A 19,768-nucleotide genomic window follows, 5' to 3' on the forward strand; every position below is an offset into this window, starting at 1 on the left:
GCCCTGGTACTGCCTGTGTGGAGTTTGCATGTTCTCCTTGTGACTGCATGGGTTTCCTCTGGGAATTTCCTCTGTCTATGGACTGATGCGCTACAATGCTGCGAGCTATATTCTACACTCTGTATCTTCCACTTTGTTCTATCTACCGTACTTGAGTTTGACTTGATTGTATTTATGTATGGTATATCTGATATGTTTGGATAGTATGTATACCGGAGCTTTTCACTGTATCTCGGTACACGCGGCAATAAACAACCAAAATAAAAATCCCCAAACACCTGTCCAACAGATCAGAAACATTCCTCAGCAGCCAGGTGTGGATTTGTCAATGACCACTGTCCGCAGAAGACTTCATGAACAGAAATACAGAGTCTACACTGCAAACCACTAGTTAGTCGCAAAAATAGGATGGCCAGGTTACAGTTTGCCACAAAGTACTTAAAAGAGCAACCACAGTTCTGGAAAAAGGTCTTGTGGACAGATGAGATTAACTTATATCAGAGTGATGGCAAGAGCAAAGTATGGAGGAGAGAAGGAACTGCCCAAGACCCAAAGGATACCACCTCATCTGTGAAACACGGTGGTGGGGGTGTTATGGTCTGGGCATGTATGACTGCTGAAGGTACTGGCTCACTTATTTTCATTGATGATACAACTGCTGATGGTAGTGGCATAATGAAATCGGACGTGTATAGACACATCCTATCTGCTCAAGTTCAAACAAATGCCTCAAAACTCATTGGCCGGCGGTTCATTCTACAGTAAGACAATGATCCCAAACATACTGCTAAAGTGACAAAGGAGTTTTTCAAAGCTAGAAAATGGTCAATTCTTGAGTTGCCAAGTCAATCACCCGATCTGAACCCAATTGAGCACGCCTTTTATATGCTGAAGAGAAAACTGAAGAGGACTAGCCCCCAATACAAGCATAAGCTAAAGATGGCTGCAATACAGGCCTGTCAGAGCATCACCAGAGAGGACACCCAGCAACTGGTGATGTCAATGAAGCACAGACCTCAAGCAGTCATTGCACGCAAAGGATATGCAACAAAATACTAAACATGACTACTTTTGTTTACATGACATTGCTGTGTCCCAAACATTATGGTGCCCTGAAATGGGGGAACTATGTATAAACACGGCTGTGATTTCTACATTGTGAAACCAAAATGTATAAAAATGGCCTTTATTAAAATCTGACAATGTGCAGTTTAACCACATGTGATTTTTTTCTATTACAAATCTCAAATTGTGGAGTACAGAGGCAAATAAATAAATGATGGGTCTTTGTCCCAAACATTATGGAGGGCAATGTATATTCTGAACTCTGTATCTTCCTCTGCTTTACCAACTTGAGTTTTGCTTTATGTACAGTATTTCAGATTTAGACCTTTTAGACTTCAGAGATACAGTGCAGAAACGGGCCTTTCAGTCAACCGAGCCTGCACGGACCAACGATCACCCCGCACACTAGCACTATCCTGCACATTAGGGATAATTTACAAATTTTCCAACGCCATTTAACATACAAACCTGTACTTCTTTGGAGTCTGGGAGGAAACCGGAGCACCCGGAGCAAAACCCCTGCAGGTTCACAGGGAGAAGGTACGCACTCCGTACAGACAGCATCCATGGTCAGGATTGAACCCTGGTCTCTGGCGCTGTAAGGCAGCAACTCTACCGCTGCACCACTGTGCCGCCCTGATTGGATTGGACAGCAGACGAAACAAAGCTGTACCTCAAACCACATAACGAAAATAAACCTAAACTTCACTCAATCAGTCACTCTTTCACCCGTTTCTTATTCTTATTTTCATGTGATGAATCCTGACCTCTGTGTCGTTCTTCTCCGCAGTTTTCCTAGAAGAAGAGCTTGGGCGGTATGCAAAGTTGTGAAATATCTTCAGACAGTGCAGATGATCCTCTCAGTTGTGGGACACTGACAAAGCGACAACCTCGTATAGTCGTCATCGGTGCTGGTCTCGCTGGACTCTCTGCGGCAAGACTCCTCCTAGCCAGTGGATTCACAGACATCACTGTTCTAGAGGCATCAGAGCGAATTGGGGGCCGAGTCCAAAGCATTAAACTTGGTAAGCCTGCAAAAATTTTACTGTGAATGAATGAATGAATGAATGAATGAATGAATGAATGAATGAATGAATGAATGAATGAATGATTATTGTCACCTGTAAATTCACTCTGTGAATAGCTCGAATGTAATCATGTATTGTCTTTCCGCCGGCTGGTTAGCACGCAACAAAGCTTTGGTACACGTGACAATAAGCTAAGCTAAATTAAACATGTACCTAGAATACCTGGGTGCAATGAAAGCTTTGTTTTGCATGCAGGCGAGGCAGCAGTTTAGGAGGAAACCGGAGCACCCGGAGAAAACCCACGCAATTCACGGGGAGAACGTACAAACTCCGTACAATCAGGACCTGTGGTCAGGTTCGAATCCCGGTCTCTGGCGCTGGACGGCAGCAGCTCTACCGCTGTGCCAGTGTGCACAAGTGTCGCAATGTACAGTATTTGGCGCTGACAACGTTACAGAGTACTGAACAATCCTATCTACTGCCTGCCAATGGACGTGGCAGCAGCCCCCTCCCCCCACCCCCCCCACATGTGGGATGAGCATGCGGAATCACCCGGTGTCATTAGCGGACACATCTGCCCACTTAGACGAACAGGTGGTGTGCAATGCACACGTGAGGAAGGACGTTCTTGTTAATGAGGGAGTGCAGCGTAGGTTCACCAGGTTAATTCCCGGGAGGCGGGACTATCATATGATGAAAGAATGGATCGAATGGGCTTGCATTCACTGGAATTTAGAAGGATGAGAGGGAATCTTATAAAAACATATACAATTCTCAAGGGATTGGACAGGATAGATGCAGGAAAAATGTTATCTTGAATTAGGTCATGATATGTTCCTTGATATGAATAATTGAATGGTGCCATTACTTTAATGTTCTGTTACATTTCATTCTGATCTCTGCTATTGGAGGTGTTCCAATTCAATAATAATAATAATAATAATAATAAGCTTTATTTATATAGCGCATTTTAGGACAATTTGCATTGACCCCAAAGCGCTTCACATAATTTAAATAATAATAGGTTCCATAGAAAAAGGTTTAAAAAAAAAAAAAAAAATGAATAAAAATGGACACAACATATTAAAGAGTTCAACACAAACATCCCCCCACAGCAGAATCAAAACATTTCCACTGCGGGGGAAAGGCACCAGAAAGTCAAGTCCTCTTCCTCTGTGAAACATCCCGAGGTCAGGGCCCATCCGTGGCCGTGCAGCCAGTCCGATGAACTTCAGGGCCCTCTTGCCGTAAAGATGAAACATCGGCGTCGGGTGAAACACTCCTCAGCGGCTTGGAAAAGTCTGGAGCGGCTGTCCCCTCCCCGGAGACCGGAGACCGCGGCACTCGTAGTCCTCCGGCCGCGCCGGCTGGAGCTCCGACCCCGGCGAACTCGATCTCTGGCTCTGCGGCGCTCCAAATCCAAATCCAGCGCCGCCCGCGGCCGAACGCCCGCTGCCACAGCTCCGCGATGTTGGAAGTCGGCGACCAAAGCGCTCCGGTCTGTAACCAGACTTTTGCCGGCCTTTCACTCTGTTTGTCTCTCACACCCTCCGCCATATCTTAAGTAGCTAATCTGGGGCGGCACGGTGGTGCAGCTGTAGGGTTGCTGCCTTTCAGAGCCAGAGACCCGGGTTTGATCCTGTCTGTGGGTGCTGGCTGTACAGAGTTCATACGTTCTCCCTGTGACCACGTGGGTTTTCCCCAGGTGCTCCGGTTTCCTCCCACACTCCAAAGACTACAGGTTTGGCTTTGGTAAAAATTGTAAATTGTCCCTCGTGTGTATGGTAGTGCGGGAGTATGGGGTGATCACTGGTTGGCGTGGACCGAAGGGCTTGTTTCCCCACTGTATCTCTGAACTATACTAAACTAATCCAAGCTTTTGAGAGTGTCACAGAAGATGGACAGAAGAGTAACTCAGCAGCATTTCTGGAGAACAGGAATAGGTGACGTTATGGGTCGAGACCCTTCTTCAGACTTTTGAGAGAGTCATCGGCTAACTAGGAATATGTCATAGAATCATGGGGTTGTACAGCATAGAAACAGGCCCTTTGGCCCAACTCATCCATACTGACTAGGATGCATAACTTTATTAAACTTATTTGGCCCACATCCAGCTATTCCTTTCCTTTCCTGGTGCCTTTCCAAATGCTTTTTAAATGCTCCAATTGTATTTGTCTCTTCCACCTCTGCTGATGACTCATTCTACATAACCATCTTACTCCTTTTTAATTTTGTGTATTATTGTCACGCACCGAAGTACAGTGAAAAGCTTTTGTTTGTGTGTTATCCAGACAAAAAAACATGAATACAATCAAGGTGTCCACAGTGTATAGACCTCTTGAAGGGGAATCAAGAACTTCAGGGCATAGATTTATGATGAGAGGGGAGGAGATTTGATAGGTACCCGAGAACAACTTTTTTGCACCCAGGGTGGGTGGGAATATGGGACGAGCTGCCAGAGGAAGTAGTTGCAGCAGGTACAACAACCATTTTTTAAAATTTTAATTAAAAAAAAATATATAGTAAAGAATAGAGGAAAGTCTAGTGTGTGTGAATAAAAAGGAGGAAAAAGGGATAGTGAGGAAAATAAATAAGCAAGAAAAGAAAGCAGGAGGGAGATTATCAAATCGCCACAAGGAGATGAGTTTTTATATTCTAGATCATCTTTCACCCATACCTGAAACTTTTAATTTTTACGATACTGTTGCACCACATGAATCCAAGAAATCAATAAATGGAGACCAACTCGTTAAGAATTGGTCTTGTTTATCTATTAGGAGGAGTCTCATTTCTTCCAGGTGTGCTGTGGCCAACATATTACTAATCCACATTTTAAGCGTTGGTATAGTAGCATTTTTCCAGAATTTAAGTATGAGTTTTTTTGCTGTTATTAACCCATAATTAAAGAATGGATTTTGGGGTATGTTTAATTTGTTCAATTACAACAACCATTTAAAAGACATTTGGACAGCTACATGGAAAGGAAAGGAAAGGTTCAGAGAGATATGGGACAAACAAGGGCAAATGGTACTAGATTAGGGAGGGAATCTTGGTCAGGATAGAGAAGTTGGGCTGAAAGGCCTGTTTCCTTGCTGTATAACTGTGACTTCCTGCATTAAATTCCTCCCCACTCACCTTAAAGCTCTGCTTTATTGTCCTAGCCTCCCCTGCCCTGGGAAACAGAAACATCGAAAATAGGTGCAGGAGTAAGCCTTTCGGCCTTTCGAACCAGCACCGTCATTCAATATGATCATGGCTGATCATCCAAAATCAGTACCCCGTTCTTGGTTTTTCCCCATATCCCTCGATTCCGTTAGGCCTAAGAGCTAAATCTAACTCTCTCTTGAAAACATCTAGTGAATTGGCTTCCACCGCCTTTCCATGGCAGTGAATTCCACAGATTCACAACCCTCTGGGTGAAAACGTATTTCCTCATCTCAGTCCAAAATGGCCTACCTCTTATTCTCAAACTGTGACGCCTGGTTCTGGACTCCCCCAACATCGGGAACATGTTTACTGCACCTGGGAAAGGTCTCTATCTATTCTGTCGATGTCCCTCAAAGTCTTGTATTGTCACCAGACAGCCTCCTATGTTCCTGTGAAAATAACCCAGCCTGTCTAATCTTTCCTCATAAGAAAATCCTTCCTTTCTAGGCATCGTCCTGGTAAATTGATCCTGCACTTTTTTTTAATGCTACCACATCATTCCAGTTGTGTAGGAAGCAGAAGTAGACACATTACTCCAAGTGTGGCCGAAAACTAAGATTTGGTTTTGTTTACAGATACAGCATGGGAACAGATCCTTCGGCCCGTCGAGGCCCCCCAAACACTACTATTCTATACACTAGGAACCATTTACAATTTTACCGAAGCCAATTAACCTGTACATCTTTGGATTGTGGGAGGAAACTGGAGCACCAGGAAAAAACACATGCAGTTCACGGGGAAAATGTACAAACTCCATACAGACCGTAGTCAGGATCGAATCGGGGTCTCTGGCGCTGTAAGACAGCAACTTTTTAAGAAAGGCGGGAGAGAGAAAACAGTGAATTATAGACCAGTTAGCCTGACATCGGTGGTGGGGAAGGTGCTGGAGTCAATTATAAAAGATTAAATAGCCACACATTTGAATAGCAGCAACAGGATCGGTCTGAGTCAGCATGGATTTACGAAGGGGAAATCGTGCTTGACTAATCTTCTGGAATTTTTTGCGGATGTAACGAGGAAATGGACAAGGGAGAGCCAGTGGATGTAGTGTACCTGGACTTTCAGAAAGCATTTGATAAGGTCCCACATAGGAGATTAGTGGGCAAAATTTGGGCACATGGTATTGGGGGTAGAGTGCTGACATGGATAGAGAATTGGTTGGCAGACAGGAAACAGAGAGTAGGGATTAACGGGTCCCTTTCAAAATGACAGGCAGTGACTGGTGGGGTACCGCAAGGCTCGGTGCTGGGACTGCAGCTATTTACAATATACATCAATGATTTGGATGAAGGGATTCAAAGTAACATTAGCAAATTTGTAGATTACACAAAGCTGGGTGGCAATGTGAACTGTGAGGAGGATGCTATGAGAATGCAAGGTGACTTGGACAGGTTGGGGAGTGGGCAGATGCATGGCAGATGAAGTTTAATTTGGATAAATGTGAAGTTATCCACTTTGGTATCAAAAACAGGAAGGCAGATTACTATCTAAATGGCGTCAAGTTGGAAAAAGGGGAAGTACAACGGGATCTGGGGGTCCTTGTTCATCAGTCTATGAAAGTAAGCATGCTGGTATAGCAGGCAGTGAAGAAAGCGAATGTTGGCCTTTATAATAAAAGGAGTCGAGAAAAGGAGAAAAAGAGGTCCTTCTGCAGTTGTACAGGGCCCTAGTGAGACCACACTTGGAGTATTGTGTGCAGTTTTGGTCCCATAATTTGAGGAAGGACATTCTTGCTATTGAGGGAGTGCAGCGTAGGTTTGCAAGGTTAATTCCCGTGTTGGCGGGACTGTCATATGCTGAGAGAATGGAGCAGCTGGGCTTGTACACTCTGGAGTTTAGAAGGATGAGAGGGAATCAAATTGAAATATATAAGACTGTTAAGGGTTTGGACACGCTAAAGGCAGGAAACATGTTCCCAATGTTGGGGGAGTCCAGAACCAGGGCCCACAGTAAGCCATTTAGAACGTAGACGAGGAAACACGTTTTCTCACAGAGAGTTGTGAGTGTGGAATTCTCTGCCTCAGAGGGCGGTGGAGGCCGGTTCTCTGGATACTTTCCAGAGAGAGTTAGATAGGGCTCTTAAAGATAGTGTAGTTAGGGGATATGGGGAGAAGGCAGGAAGGGGTTACAGTTTGGGGATGATCAGCCATGATCACATTGAATGGCGGTGCTGGCTCGAAGGGCGAATGGCCTACTCCTGCACCTATTGTTTATTGTCAACTCTACCGCTGTGCCACCGTGCTGTTCTGTGGGAATACCCCTCACCCTCCTACGGTGCAAGGAGTAAAGTGCTTGTTTATTGTTAGATTTTATTGTAAAATTTTTGCAGTGACTTCGGGAGCCTATATGTGTAGTGTTGCAATGTGTAGGCAGTTGTAATGCCGGAAGTACATTAGCCGATATTTAATCTGGCACATGCATCATACTGTGAGGTAACTGTTCCGCACAATCTGTTCCTTTGATTGTGTTGGTCGGGATACCGAGAAGGACTCTCCTGTTCATTTTAAAACAGCGCCATCCATTCTTTCAGATGTAGCTGAGAGAGCAGACTAAGGGTCTGCGTTCCACAGATTAAGAAAAAGGGTTAGGCCATTTAGAACGGAGATGAGGAAACACTCTCTCACACAGGGAGTTGTGATTCTGTGGAATTCTCTGCCTCAGAAGGCAGTGGAGTGCAATTCTTTGGATGTTTTCAAGAGAGAGTTGGACAGAGCTCTTAAAGAGAGCGGAGTCAAGGGATATGGGGAGAAGGCAGGAACGGGGTACTGATTATGGATGATCAGCCATGATTACAGTGAATGGCGGTGCTGGCTCGAAGGGCCGAATGGCCTCCTCCTGCACCTATTGTCTATCCATGACAAGGCGGCACTCCTGCATTTCCTGGAGGTGCTGCTCTGAATGAGGTGATTGAGTTTCTGGCTGAGCAAGTCCATGGGTCCGACATACTGATCCTGTCTCTTCATAAACTCATAAGTTCATATGTTGTAGGAGCAGAGGGTGGCCTGGTGGCGCAGCACTAGAGTCGTTGCTTTGCAGCATCAGAGACCCGGCTTTGATCCTGACCATGGGTGCTATCAAGAATCAAGGGTCAAGAGTGTGTCCGAGATAGAACAATGAAATTCTGTGTGGGGTTTATACGTTCCTTCAGTAACCTGCGTGGTTTTTCTCCGGGTTGTCCAGTTTCCTCCCACACTCCAAAGACGTACAAGTTTGTAACCCCACTTTTTAAGAAGGGAGGGAGAGAGAAAACGGGGAATTACAGACCAGTTAGTCTAACATCGGTAGTGGGGAAACTGCTAGAGTCAGTTATTAAAGATGGGATAGCAGCACATTTGGAAAGTGGTGAAATCATTGGACAAAGTCAGCATGGATTTACAAAAGGTAAATCATGTCTGACGAATCTTATAGAATTTTTCGAGGATGTAACTAGTAGCGTGGATAGGGGAGAACCAGTGGATGTGGTGTATCTGGACTTCCAGAAGGCTTTCGACAAGGTCCCACATAAGAGATTAGTTTACAAACTTAAAGCACACGGCATTGGGGGTTCAGTATTGATGTGGATAGAGAACTGGCTGGCAAACAGAAAGCAAAGAGTAGGAGTAAACGGGTCCTTTTCACAATGGCAGGCAGTGACTAGTGGGGTACCGCAAGGCTCAGTGCTGGGACCCCAGCTATTTACAATATATATTAATGATCTGGATGAGGGAATTGAAGGCAATATCTCCAAGTTTGCGGATGACACTAAGCTGGGGGGCAGTGTTAGCTGTGAGGAGGATGCTAGGAGACTGCAAGGTGACTTGGATAGGCTGGGTGAGTGGGCAAATGTTTGGCAGATGCAGTATAATGTGGATAAATGTGAGGTTATCCATTTTGGTGGCAAAAACAGGAAAGCAGACTATTATCTAAATGGTGGCCGACTAGGAAAAGGGGAGATGCAGCGAGACCTGGGTGTCATGGTACACCAGTCATTGAAAGTGGGCATGCAGGTGCAGCAGGCAGTGAAGAAAGCGAATGGTATGTTAGCTTTCATAGCAAAAGGATTTGAGTATAGGAGCAGGGAGGTTCTACTGCAGTTGTACAGGGTCTTGGTGAGACCACACCTGGAGTATTGCGTACAGTTTTGGTCTCCAAATCTGAGGAAGGACATTATTGCCATAGAGGGAGTGCAGAGAAGGTTCACCAGACTAATTCCTGGGATGTCAGGACTGTCTTATGAAGAAAGACTGGATAGACTTGGTTTATACTCTCTAGAATTTAGGAGGTTGAGAGGGGATCTTATAGAAACTTACAAAATTCTTAAGGGGTTGGACAGGCTAGATGCAGGAAGATTGCTCCCGATGTTGGGGAAGTCCAGGACAAGGGGTCACAGCTTAAGGATAAGGGGGAAATCCTTTAAAACCGAGATGAGAAGAACTTTTTTCACACAGAGAGTGGTGAATCTCTGGAACTCCCTGCCACAGAGGGTAGTCGAGGCCAGTTCATTGGCTATATTTAAGAGGGAGTTAGATGTGGCCCTTGTGGCTAAGGGGATCAGAGGGTATGGAGAGAAGGCAGGTACGGGATACTGAGTTGGATGATCAGCCATGATCATATTGAATGGCGGTGCAGGCTTGAAGGGCCGAATGGCCTACTCCTGCACCTAATTTCTATGTTTCTATGTTCTATGTTTCTATGTAGGGTAATTGGCATTGGTAAAAATGTAAATTGTAAGATAGTGTTAGTGTGTGTGGATCGCTGGTTGGCACAGACTCAGTCAGACAAATTGCCTGTTTCCACGCCGCATCTCTAAACTAAACTAAATTAGGCCGTTTGGCCCATCAAGCCTACCCTGCCATTCAATCATGGCTGATCTATCTTTCCCTCTCAACCCAATTCTCCTGCCTTCTCCCCATTACTCTTGACACCCGTACTAATCAAGAACCTTTCACTCCACCTTAAAAATATCCATTGAAGGCCTCCACAGCCATCTGTGGCAATGAATCCCACAGATTCACCACTCTCTGGCTAAAGAAATTCCACCTCATCTCCTTTCTAAAGGCACGTCCTTTTATTTTGAGGTTATGGCCTCTGGTCCTGGACTCTCCCACTAGTGGAAACATCCTCTCTACATCCACTCTCTCCGTCCTTTTCACTATTCGGTAAGTTGCAATGAGATCCCCTCATCCTTCTAAGCTTCAGTGAGTACAGGCCCAGTGCAGTCAACCTCTCATCATATGTTAACCAACTCATCCCTGGGATCATTTTCGTAAACCTCCTCTGGACTTGCTCGAATGCCAGCACATCCTTCCTCAGATATGGGGCCCAAAACTGCTCGCAATACTCAAATGCGTTCTTCAAACTTACAAACTCGCAATATTACAATTGCAATGACTAGGGGATTGTTTCACCATAAGGTCATTTTGTAAGGTTTACAGTAAGTGTGCTTTTTTCCCCAACTCTGCAAGGAGTTACATCACAGTATGATGCATGTGAGAAAAATGTTCCCAGGCTGCAGTTTTTCAGAGTTCTCAGAATTTTGTGTTAGGCAATAATGGCACAGTTCTGAGTCATGTCATTTTCAAACTAGTCTAGTTTAGTTTATTGTCACATGTACTGAGGTACGGTGAAAAGCTTTTTTGTGTGCTAGCCAGTTAGTGGAAAGACAATACATGATTACAATCGAACCATCCATGGAAACATGATACATGCAAATAATGTCTAGTGCAACTTATAGAGTCCAGTAAAGTCTGATCAAAGATGGTCCCAGGGTCTTACATTAAGTTTGATAGTAGATCAGGACTGCTCTCTGGTTGTTGGTAGGATGGTCCAGTTGCCTGATAACACCTGGAAAGAAACTCCCTGAATGGAGGTGTTTTCACACTTCTGTCCATTTTGCCTGATGGGGAGTGGGGGAGAAGAGGAAGTGGCCAGGGTGCAATTCGTCAAGGCAGCGTAAAGTGTAGATGGAGTCAGTGAGGTTGGTTTGTGTGATGACCAGGGCTGCATCCAAGCATCCGAATTGTTCCCAAGGAACGACAACCCAAAGCGTAGCTGTTGGAGCACAAGAAAACAGGAGTAGGAGTAGCCAAGTCTGCTCCTCCATTAAAATAACCACGGCTGATCTACCCCGGGTTACACAGTGGCATAACTCTCAGTGCCAGAGACCCAAGGTTAATCCTGACCTCGGGTACTGTCTGCTCACCATTTGCACGTTCTCCCTGTGACTGCGTGGGTTTTCTTCGGGTGCACCAGTTTCCTCCTACATCTCAACCACATCCAAATTTGTAGGTTAATTGCCCTCCGTAAAACTTCCCGTAATGTGTAAGGTGGATGAGAAAGAGGGATAGTATTGAACTGGTGTCAAAGGGTGGTCGGCATTGACTCCATAGGCCAAAGCGCTGTACATCTAAACTAAAGTATATTCCACCTTCTGTATCATTGCCCATGGTCTTCATGTATCATAAAACAGTATTTATCTGGCACTTTAGCCCACATTGTCCATGCTGAACATGATACCAAGTGAAACTACTGGTGTACACCAGCAAGCCCTTTGTCTATACCCTCCACATGGTCTGGCGATGCAGCTGTTGGTGTGGCTCACATTGTAGGCCATGGCGACAGTGATTTCTTCAGGCAGCCGCCGCCGTGCTCTGTCACCAGGGGGCTCCCTCCTCTCCCACCTGCTGCTGCTTCCACGGTGGCGTAAGTCAGCGATTACGAGGGGGAGGGGATGGTCTCGGAGGGGGTGGGGGGGTGGAGAGGCCGAGTGGACTGAGCAACAGAAGAAGGAGGAGGCGGCAGTGGCTGTCGAGTGGGGACTAGACGAAACGCGGTCTACAGAAAGAAGCAGGTGGGAGGGGAGGGAGCCCCATGGTGACCAATCCTGTCTCACAAGTTATAGGAGTAGGATTAGGCCATCGAGTCTACACCATTCAATCATGGCTGATCTCTGCCACCTAATCCCAATTTCCTGCCTTCTCCCCATAACACTTGATACCCGTTCTAATCAAGAACTTGTCTATCTCTGCCTTAAAAATATCCCCTGACTTGGCCTCCACAGCCCTCTGTGGCAATGAGTTCCACGGATTAACTACCCTCTGACTAAAGAAAGCATTGTTCCCAGGGGCTACGATGTGAGCCGCGACAACAGCCGATTCAGCCAGACCGTGCTGAGGGCTTGTTGGTGCATCTTGCGAGTCGGGGGTGGCGTCAGAAGCTGGAGCTCGGGAGGCAGTGGCCAGGGAGGCAGTGCGAGCTGGGGTTGACTTTGACAGGTCCGTCCACTATAACCAAACACCATCACATTGGGGTTTGTTAAACCGAGGGTTTACTGTAATTCCAGTGATCAGGCTTCCCACATGCTTATGGGATGGAAGTATGCAGAGATTCACCAGCCTTTGCAAGGAGTTGTTCTGATGCACGTCTGTTTTAACTGGCAGCTCCCATATTTAGTTTAGTTTTGCTTATTTTAGATATAACGTACGGAAAGAGGCCCTTTGGCCCACTGAATCCACACCGGATAAAATACGGAAAGAGGCCCTTCGGCCCACCAAGTCCGCACCGGCCAGCGAATCCCGTACACCAGCACTATCCTACACACTAGGGCCAATTTCTTTTACCAAAGCCAAAATAACCGACAAACCGGTACGTCTTTGGATTGTGGGAGGAAACTGAAGCACACGGAGAAAACCCACTCGGGGGTCACAGGGAGAACATAGATACATAGAAAATAGGTGTAGGAGTTGGCCATTCGGCCCTTCGAGCCTGCACCGCCATTCAATATGATCATGGCTGATCATCCAACTCAGTATCCTGCACCTGCCTTCTCTCCATACCCCCTGATCCCTTTAGCCACAAGGGCCACATCTAACTCCCTCTTAAATATAGCCAATGAACTGGCCTCAACTACCCTCTGTGGCAGAGAGTTCCAGAGATTCACCACTCTCTGTGTGAAAAAAGTTGACTTCCCCAACATCGGGAACAATCTTCCTGCATCTAGCCTGTCCAACCCCTTAAGAATTTTGTAACTTTCTATAAGATCCCCCCTCAATCTCCTAAATTCTAGTATAAGCCGAGTCTATCCAGTCTTTCTTCATATGAAAGTCCTGACATTCCAGGAATCAGTCTGGTGAACCTTCTCTGCACTCCCTCTATGGCAATAATGTCCTTCCTCAGATTTGGAGACCAAAACTGTACGCAATACTCCAGGTGTGGTCTCACCAAGACCCTGTACAACTGCAGTAGAACCTCCCTGCTCCTATACTCAAATCCTTTTGCTATGAATGCTAACATACCATTCTCTTTCTTCACTGCCTGCTGCACCTGCATGCCTACTTTCAATGACTGGTGTACCATGACACCCAGGTCTCGTTGCATCTCCCCTTTTCCTAATCGGCCACCATTTAGATAATAGTCTGCTTTCCTGTTTTTGCCACCAAAGTGGATAGATAACCTCACATTTATCCACATTATACTGTATCTGCCATGCATTTGCCCACTCACCCAGCCTATCCAAGTCACCTTGCAGCCTCCTAGCATCCTCCTCACAGCTAACACTGCCCCCCAGCTTAGTGTCATCCGCAAACTTGACACTACAGACAGCACCCAAACTTGACACTACAGACAGCACCCAAACTTGACACTACAGACAGCACCCATAGTCGGGATGGAAGCTGGGTTTCTGGCGGTGGGAAACAGCAACTCTACCACTGCGTCGCAGTGCTGCCCCGAAAAATCAGGAGGGCGGGTGGGAAATAAAGGCTGTAATTAATGAATGTGAAAATTGTGGTTTCAGGCTGCGCCACCTTTGATCTTGGGGCTACTTGGATCCACGGTGCTGATGGGAACCCAGTGTATCAGCTAGCAGAAGACCACGGTCTCCTTGAAGAAACTACAGATGGAGAACGCAGCACTGGCCGCATCAGCCTCTACTCCAAGAATGGAGTGGCCCACTACTATACCAGTGGTGGCCAGAGAATACCTAAGGATGTCATTGAAGAATTCAGCGATGTATACAACGAGGTGAGACCATGTCCCCCCACCCCAATCTGCACAGCACTAATCAGGGCCGGATTTACCTATAAGCTAGACAAGCTTAAGCTTAGGGCCTCGAGGTCTAGGGGGGCCTCACAGAGCCGGATTTACCACTAGGCCTCATAGGCTGAAGCCTGGGGCCTCGAAATCTAGGGGGCCTCCGGCCAAGGCAGGACACCTACCGTTCAACTCTGGGTGGGCCCCCCTCTCTATCTCTCTCTCTCCATTTCCCCCCGCTATCCGTGTCCGGGCCGCCGGGCACCGCTCGCTCCTCATCCGCCGGCACGGCAGGCCGCCTTGCACATGCGCATTGCTGCCCCCTGCACGTCCTCCCCCCTGCACATGCGCACAGCCACGGCCAGCACATCATCGGCCGCCCTGCGCATGCGCACTGCAACGGCAACTGGTCGGCGCTGGGCACTTTCTCCCTCGCTTTGAATTGTGGGAGATTTGGCCGCCATGGCTGTCCGGTCGCTGCCTCACCACCAGCGCTGAAAACCAACGCGGAGGGAGCCTCACAAGTGGAACAGCTTAGGGCCTCTCTTCATCTAAATCCGGCCCTGGTGCTAATGTTATCTTTTCTCATTTGAACAACCGTCAGAAGCAGCTGAGGCATTGCCCATTGCAGCTGAGGCACTGCCCATTGTAATGTTCTGTTTGAGAACCTCCATACTGTATAAAGAAATATCCCCAAAAAGTCCTTTCCCCAAATGTGTTGTCAGAAAAAAAACTAAAAATGCAGCTCTTCAAATTGAACAGTGACAACTGCTGGCAGGCTCTCTGCCAAGTTTATGCCAGAGACCAGAGGGCGTAGCTGTAAGGGGAGAGGCACAATACTCTAAGGAAATGTACCGGACAAGTTTTCGGTGCTTGGAATGTGCTGCAGGGGTGATGATAGAGGCAAATATGATCGTTGTGTTTAGGAGGCTCTTAGATAGACACATGGGTATACAGGGACTGGAGGGATGGGGATCCTGGGCAGGCCGAATAGATTAGTTCACCCTGACATCATTTTATCATGGACATTCTGTACCGAAGGGCCTATTACTGTGCTGTCCTGTTCTATGATCTTTTTTTGCGAGGACATCGAGACAGTGGGTTTGATTTTGGTTTATTCTTGTCTACTGAGATACAGCGAAAAACTTTGTCTTAAGGTTCAAGGTGAAGGGGAAAAGATTGAACAGGAATGCTGGCTCGAAGGGCCGAATGGCCTACACCTGCACCTATTGTCTATTGAATCTGAGGGATAACTTTTTCACGCAAAGTGTGGTGGGTGTATGGAACCAGGTGCCAGAGGAGGACTAAACGTTGCCTATTTCCTTCGCTCCATAGATGCTGCTGCACCCGCTGAGTTTCTCCAGCTTTTTTGTGTACCTTTAAGAAACAGTTAGACAGGTACATGGATAGGACAGGTTTGGAGGGATACGGACCAAACGCAGGCAGGTGGGACTAGTGTAGCTGGGACATGTTGGCCGGTGTGGGCAAGTTGGGCTGAAGGGCCTGTTTCCACACAGTATCACTCTATGATTCTATGAATGTTATCCAGCCGAGTCATACTATTGATGAGAACATCAAGCCATGGACAGGTACAATAGGTAGTGCGAAGATGAAAATAAATATGAGTGAAGCTAGAGTTACAGCTAGAGAGAAAATGAGGGCTGGAATGTGAGGCTGGAGGAGTGAGAGCACTTTTTGTCTGATTTTTTTTTTTTCCCCTGTTGTTCACCATTTTAACTACTTTTCCCATTCCCACACTGATCTTCCTGTCCTGGGGCATCCCCCATTGCCAGTGGGTGGCCAGTACGCAAACTGGAGGAACAGTACCACATGTTCCTCTCGGGTAGCTTACAACACAATGGTATGAACACTGAATTCTCCATTTTAACTACTAGTCCCCCTACCCCCTTTCCTGTGCCCCCTGGCCTCTACATGTCTCCAGACCACTGTGGTCCACTCCTGTCTCATGTCTTATCGGAGAATGGGGTTGAGAGGAAAAAATAGATCGCCCATGAGTAAATGAACGATGGGCCAAATGGCCTAAATCTGCTCCAGTTTTATGGTCTTACAGACTTTTTAATGCTTACTGAAATGTCCTGGCAAGCTAAATCAAAGGTAATTAAAGCTAGGCTATGTGCTAAACATATCTTGGGCTTAACTAATGCCTTTTAGGCCCACCAAGTTATCAGTGAGATTGTGGCCAGGTCTCACTATTTGTTTTAGAGGTACAGCACGGGAACAGGTCTTTTGGCCCTCAAGTCCACGATGACTAGCGATCGCCCCATACACTAACACATTACACACTAGGGACAATTTACAATTTTGCTAAAGCTAATTAACCTACAAACCTGTATATCTTTGGAGTGTGGGTGGAAACTGGAGCACCCGGAGAAAACCCCCACGATCACAGGGAGAATGTACAAACCCTGTAGAAATAGCACCGAGGTCAGGATCGGAACCCGGGTCTCTGACACTGTGAGTTTAGTTTAGTTCAGTTTGGTTTATTGTCACGTGTACCGAGGTACAGTGAAAAGCTTTTGTTGCGTGCTATCCAGTCAGCGGAAAGACAATACAGGATTTTGCAATCAAGCCATTCACAGTGCACAGATACATAATAAGGTAGACATAGTTAAAGCAAGAAGGATAGACACAAAAAACTGGAGTAACTCAGCAGGACAGGCAGTATCTCGAAGGAATGGGTGATGTTTCGGGTCGAGTTCCTTCTTCAGGCTGGATAGGGATAAGGGAAACGAGAGATATAGACGATGATGTAGAGAGATAAAGAACAATAAATGAAAGATATGCAAAAAAGGCAGGAACCATGTTCCCAATGTTGGGGAAGTCCAGAACCAGGGGTTTTAAGAATAAGGGGTAAGCCATTTAGAACGGAGATGAGGAAAATCTTTTTCACACAGCGTTGTGAGTGTGAGGAATTCTCTGCCTCAGAGGGTGGTTCTCTGGATGCTTTCAAGAGAGAGTTAGATAGAACTCTTAGGGAGTTAATTTCTACGTGTTATTTTCTACGCTGTTGTCTGCTGGGGCAACAGCATTAGTGCAAAAAACAACAAGAAGCTGGTCAAACTGGTTAAACGAGCTAGCTCAGTGCTGGAGGGGAGAGTAGACTCTGGGATGGATGTGCTTGAGAGGCGTATGAGGCACAAGGTGCAGATCATCCTGAAAAACCCCGGGCATCCCCTACATGTAATTCTGGAGAGTCAAAAGAGCACTCGGAACAACAACCGGCTCCTCTCCCTGCCATATAGAACGGAGCGGTTCAGGAGATCCTTCACCCCTGCAGCCATTAGATTTTATAATTCGGACCGCTAGGCTGTAGGGGGATGTATTTTGCAATTTTTAATTTTTAATTGTTAATTATTGGTCTTTTTAAGTATTTATTGCTCTCAGGTAGTGTCCACATTGTATTCTATGTATTTTCTGTCTGCGTTCGTTTTGAATCTGTGGGTTTGTTGGTTGGGGGCTTCTGGACATCTGAATTTCCCTGAGGGGATCAATAAAGTATTTATTATTATTATTATTATTATTATTTATTAATGGATATGGAGAGAAGGCAGGAACTGGGTAGTAATTGTGGATGATCAGCCATGATCACATTGAATGGCGATGCTGGCTCGAAGGGCTGAATGGCCTCCTCCTGCACCTATTGTCTATTGTCTAGTACGACTTGGGTGGGGGAGGGATAGAGAGAGAGGGAATGCCGGAGCTACCTGAAGTTAGAGAAATCAATATTCATACCACTGGGCTGTAAGCTGCTCAAGCAATGTTGCTGTAGGAGTAGAGATTTAAAAGTGTGGAGTGACTGTAATATGTGATTGTAGATCTGCTTCTGTGGCCAGCATGCAAACAGTCGCCTGGGTTGGGCGCCCTCTTCAGTTACACAGAAGCTCTACCGCTGCGCCACCGCTGCCACCCAGTAACTTTTACCCAACTTCCTTTGACAGGTCTATAACCTGACACAGGAGTTCTTCCAACGGGGAAGGCCCGTTGGCGCAGAAAGCCAAAACAGCGTTGGCGTTTTCACAAGAAATGTGGTGCGTAAGCGCCTCAAGGCAAACCGCGAGGACTCTGGCATCAGCAAGAAGTTGAAGTTGGCGATGCTCCAGCAGTTCTTGAAGGTACGACTTAGCTTGAAGCAGGAAACGTGTCGGCTGCGGGAAGCACCCCTGGGGGAACCAAGGTGGGCGGGCGAGGAGAGGGACGTCAGTTCACAGTGTCGACCCGCGTGTCCAAGGGAAGGTGACGGCTGGAGGCCCCTCAGCAGCCTGGGGCTTGCCTGGAACGGGCTCCACTCACAACATCTAGACCAAGGCCTAGACTCTGAAAATGGCGCCAAAATATAGCGCCTCTTGCACGCGCGATCAGTTGACTATTTCTGTACAATTTGCTAATCGGGGATGTGCTTAGGTTCAGTTTAATTGATTGTTACGTGTAACAAGGTACAGTGAAAAGCTTTTGTTGCGTGCTAACCAGTCGGTGGAAAGACAATACATGATTACAATTGAGCCATCCACAGTGTACAGATACATGACAAGGGAATAACGTTTAATGCAAGATAAAGCCAGTAAAGTCATATAAGAGATGGTCGAGGGTAACCAATGAGGTAGATAGTAGCTCAGGACTGCTCTCTAGTTGTTGATAGGATGGTTCAGTTGCCTGATAACATCTGAGAAGAAACTGTCCCTGAATCTGGAGGTGTGCGTTTTCACATTTAGGTAAGGTATAATTTCACTGTGCGTTTGCACTTCGTACAGGGGACAACAAAAGCACCATTGACCCATTATCATACTTGGGAAAGGACACCATCTGCCTCGTCGTGTCTTCCCACATCAGGGGGACGGACATATTAACTCACTTCCCTGCTCTCCCAGAGGGCAAGTGGGACTTGCTTGGATGGGCATCTTGGTCAGCATGTATAGATAGAGTGGATGTGGAGAGGATGTTTCCACTAGTGGGGGAGTCTAGGACCAGAGGCCATAGCCTCAGAATAAAAGGCTGTACCTTTAGGAAGGAGATGAGGATACATTTCTTCATTCACAGGGTGGTGAATCTGTGGAACTCATTGTCACGTAAGGCTGCGGAGGCCAAGTCAATGGATATTTTTAAGGCAGAGATTGAAAGATTCTTGATCAGTATGGGTGTCAGGGATTATGGGGAGAAGGCAGGAGAATGGAGTTGAGAGGGAAAGATAGATCAGCCATGATTAAATGGCAGAGTAGACTAGATGGGCCGAATGGCCTAATCCTGCTCCTATCACGTATAAGTTTATGGGCAGTGATGATTTGGGCTGAAGGGCCTGTTTCCATGCTCTATGACTCTCCCTAGCAGCTCCAGTAAATTATTACTATACATAGGGACAATCCCATCTTAAATACAAAGTGTATAGAAATAGCTCATTAAGTGGCCAGGCGTTGGCGCCATTTTCAAAGTCCAAGCTTCAGCTG

At 46.5% G+C, this 19,768-nt stretch overlaps 1 protein-coding gene across 2 annotated transcripts in view; it reads left to right on the forward strand.

The window, feature by feature from the left end:
- smox (spermine oxidase) overlaps positions 1–19,768 on the forward strand; it is a 60,908-nt gene that overhangs the window by 13,259 nt on the left and 27,881 nt on the right. For both annotated transcript variants that reach the window (XR_004414347.1, XM_033035394.1), the window contains exons 2-4: positions 1,856–2,090; positions 14,074–14,300; positions 18,269–18,442. Coding sequence is in view for 1 of the 2 variants with exons in the window: in XM_033035394.1 (XP_032891285.1) it covers positions 1,883–2,090; positions 14,074–14,300; positions 18,269–18,442 (609 nt within the window). In the remaining variant the exon portion in view is untranslated. The remainder of the gene's footprint in view (positions 1–1,855; positions 2,091–14,073; positions 14,301–18,268; positions 18,443–19,768) is intronic.

This window comes from Amblyraja radiata, chromosome 1, assembly GCF_010909765.2.
Source record: "Amblyraja radiata isolate CabotCenter1 chromosome 1, sAmbRad1.1.pri, whole genome shotgun sequence".
Classification (NCBI taxonomy): Eukaryota; Metazoa; Chordata; class Chondrichthyes; order Rajiformes; family Rajidae; genus Amblyraja; species Amblyraja radiata.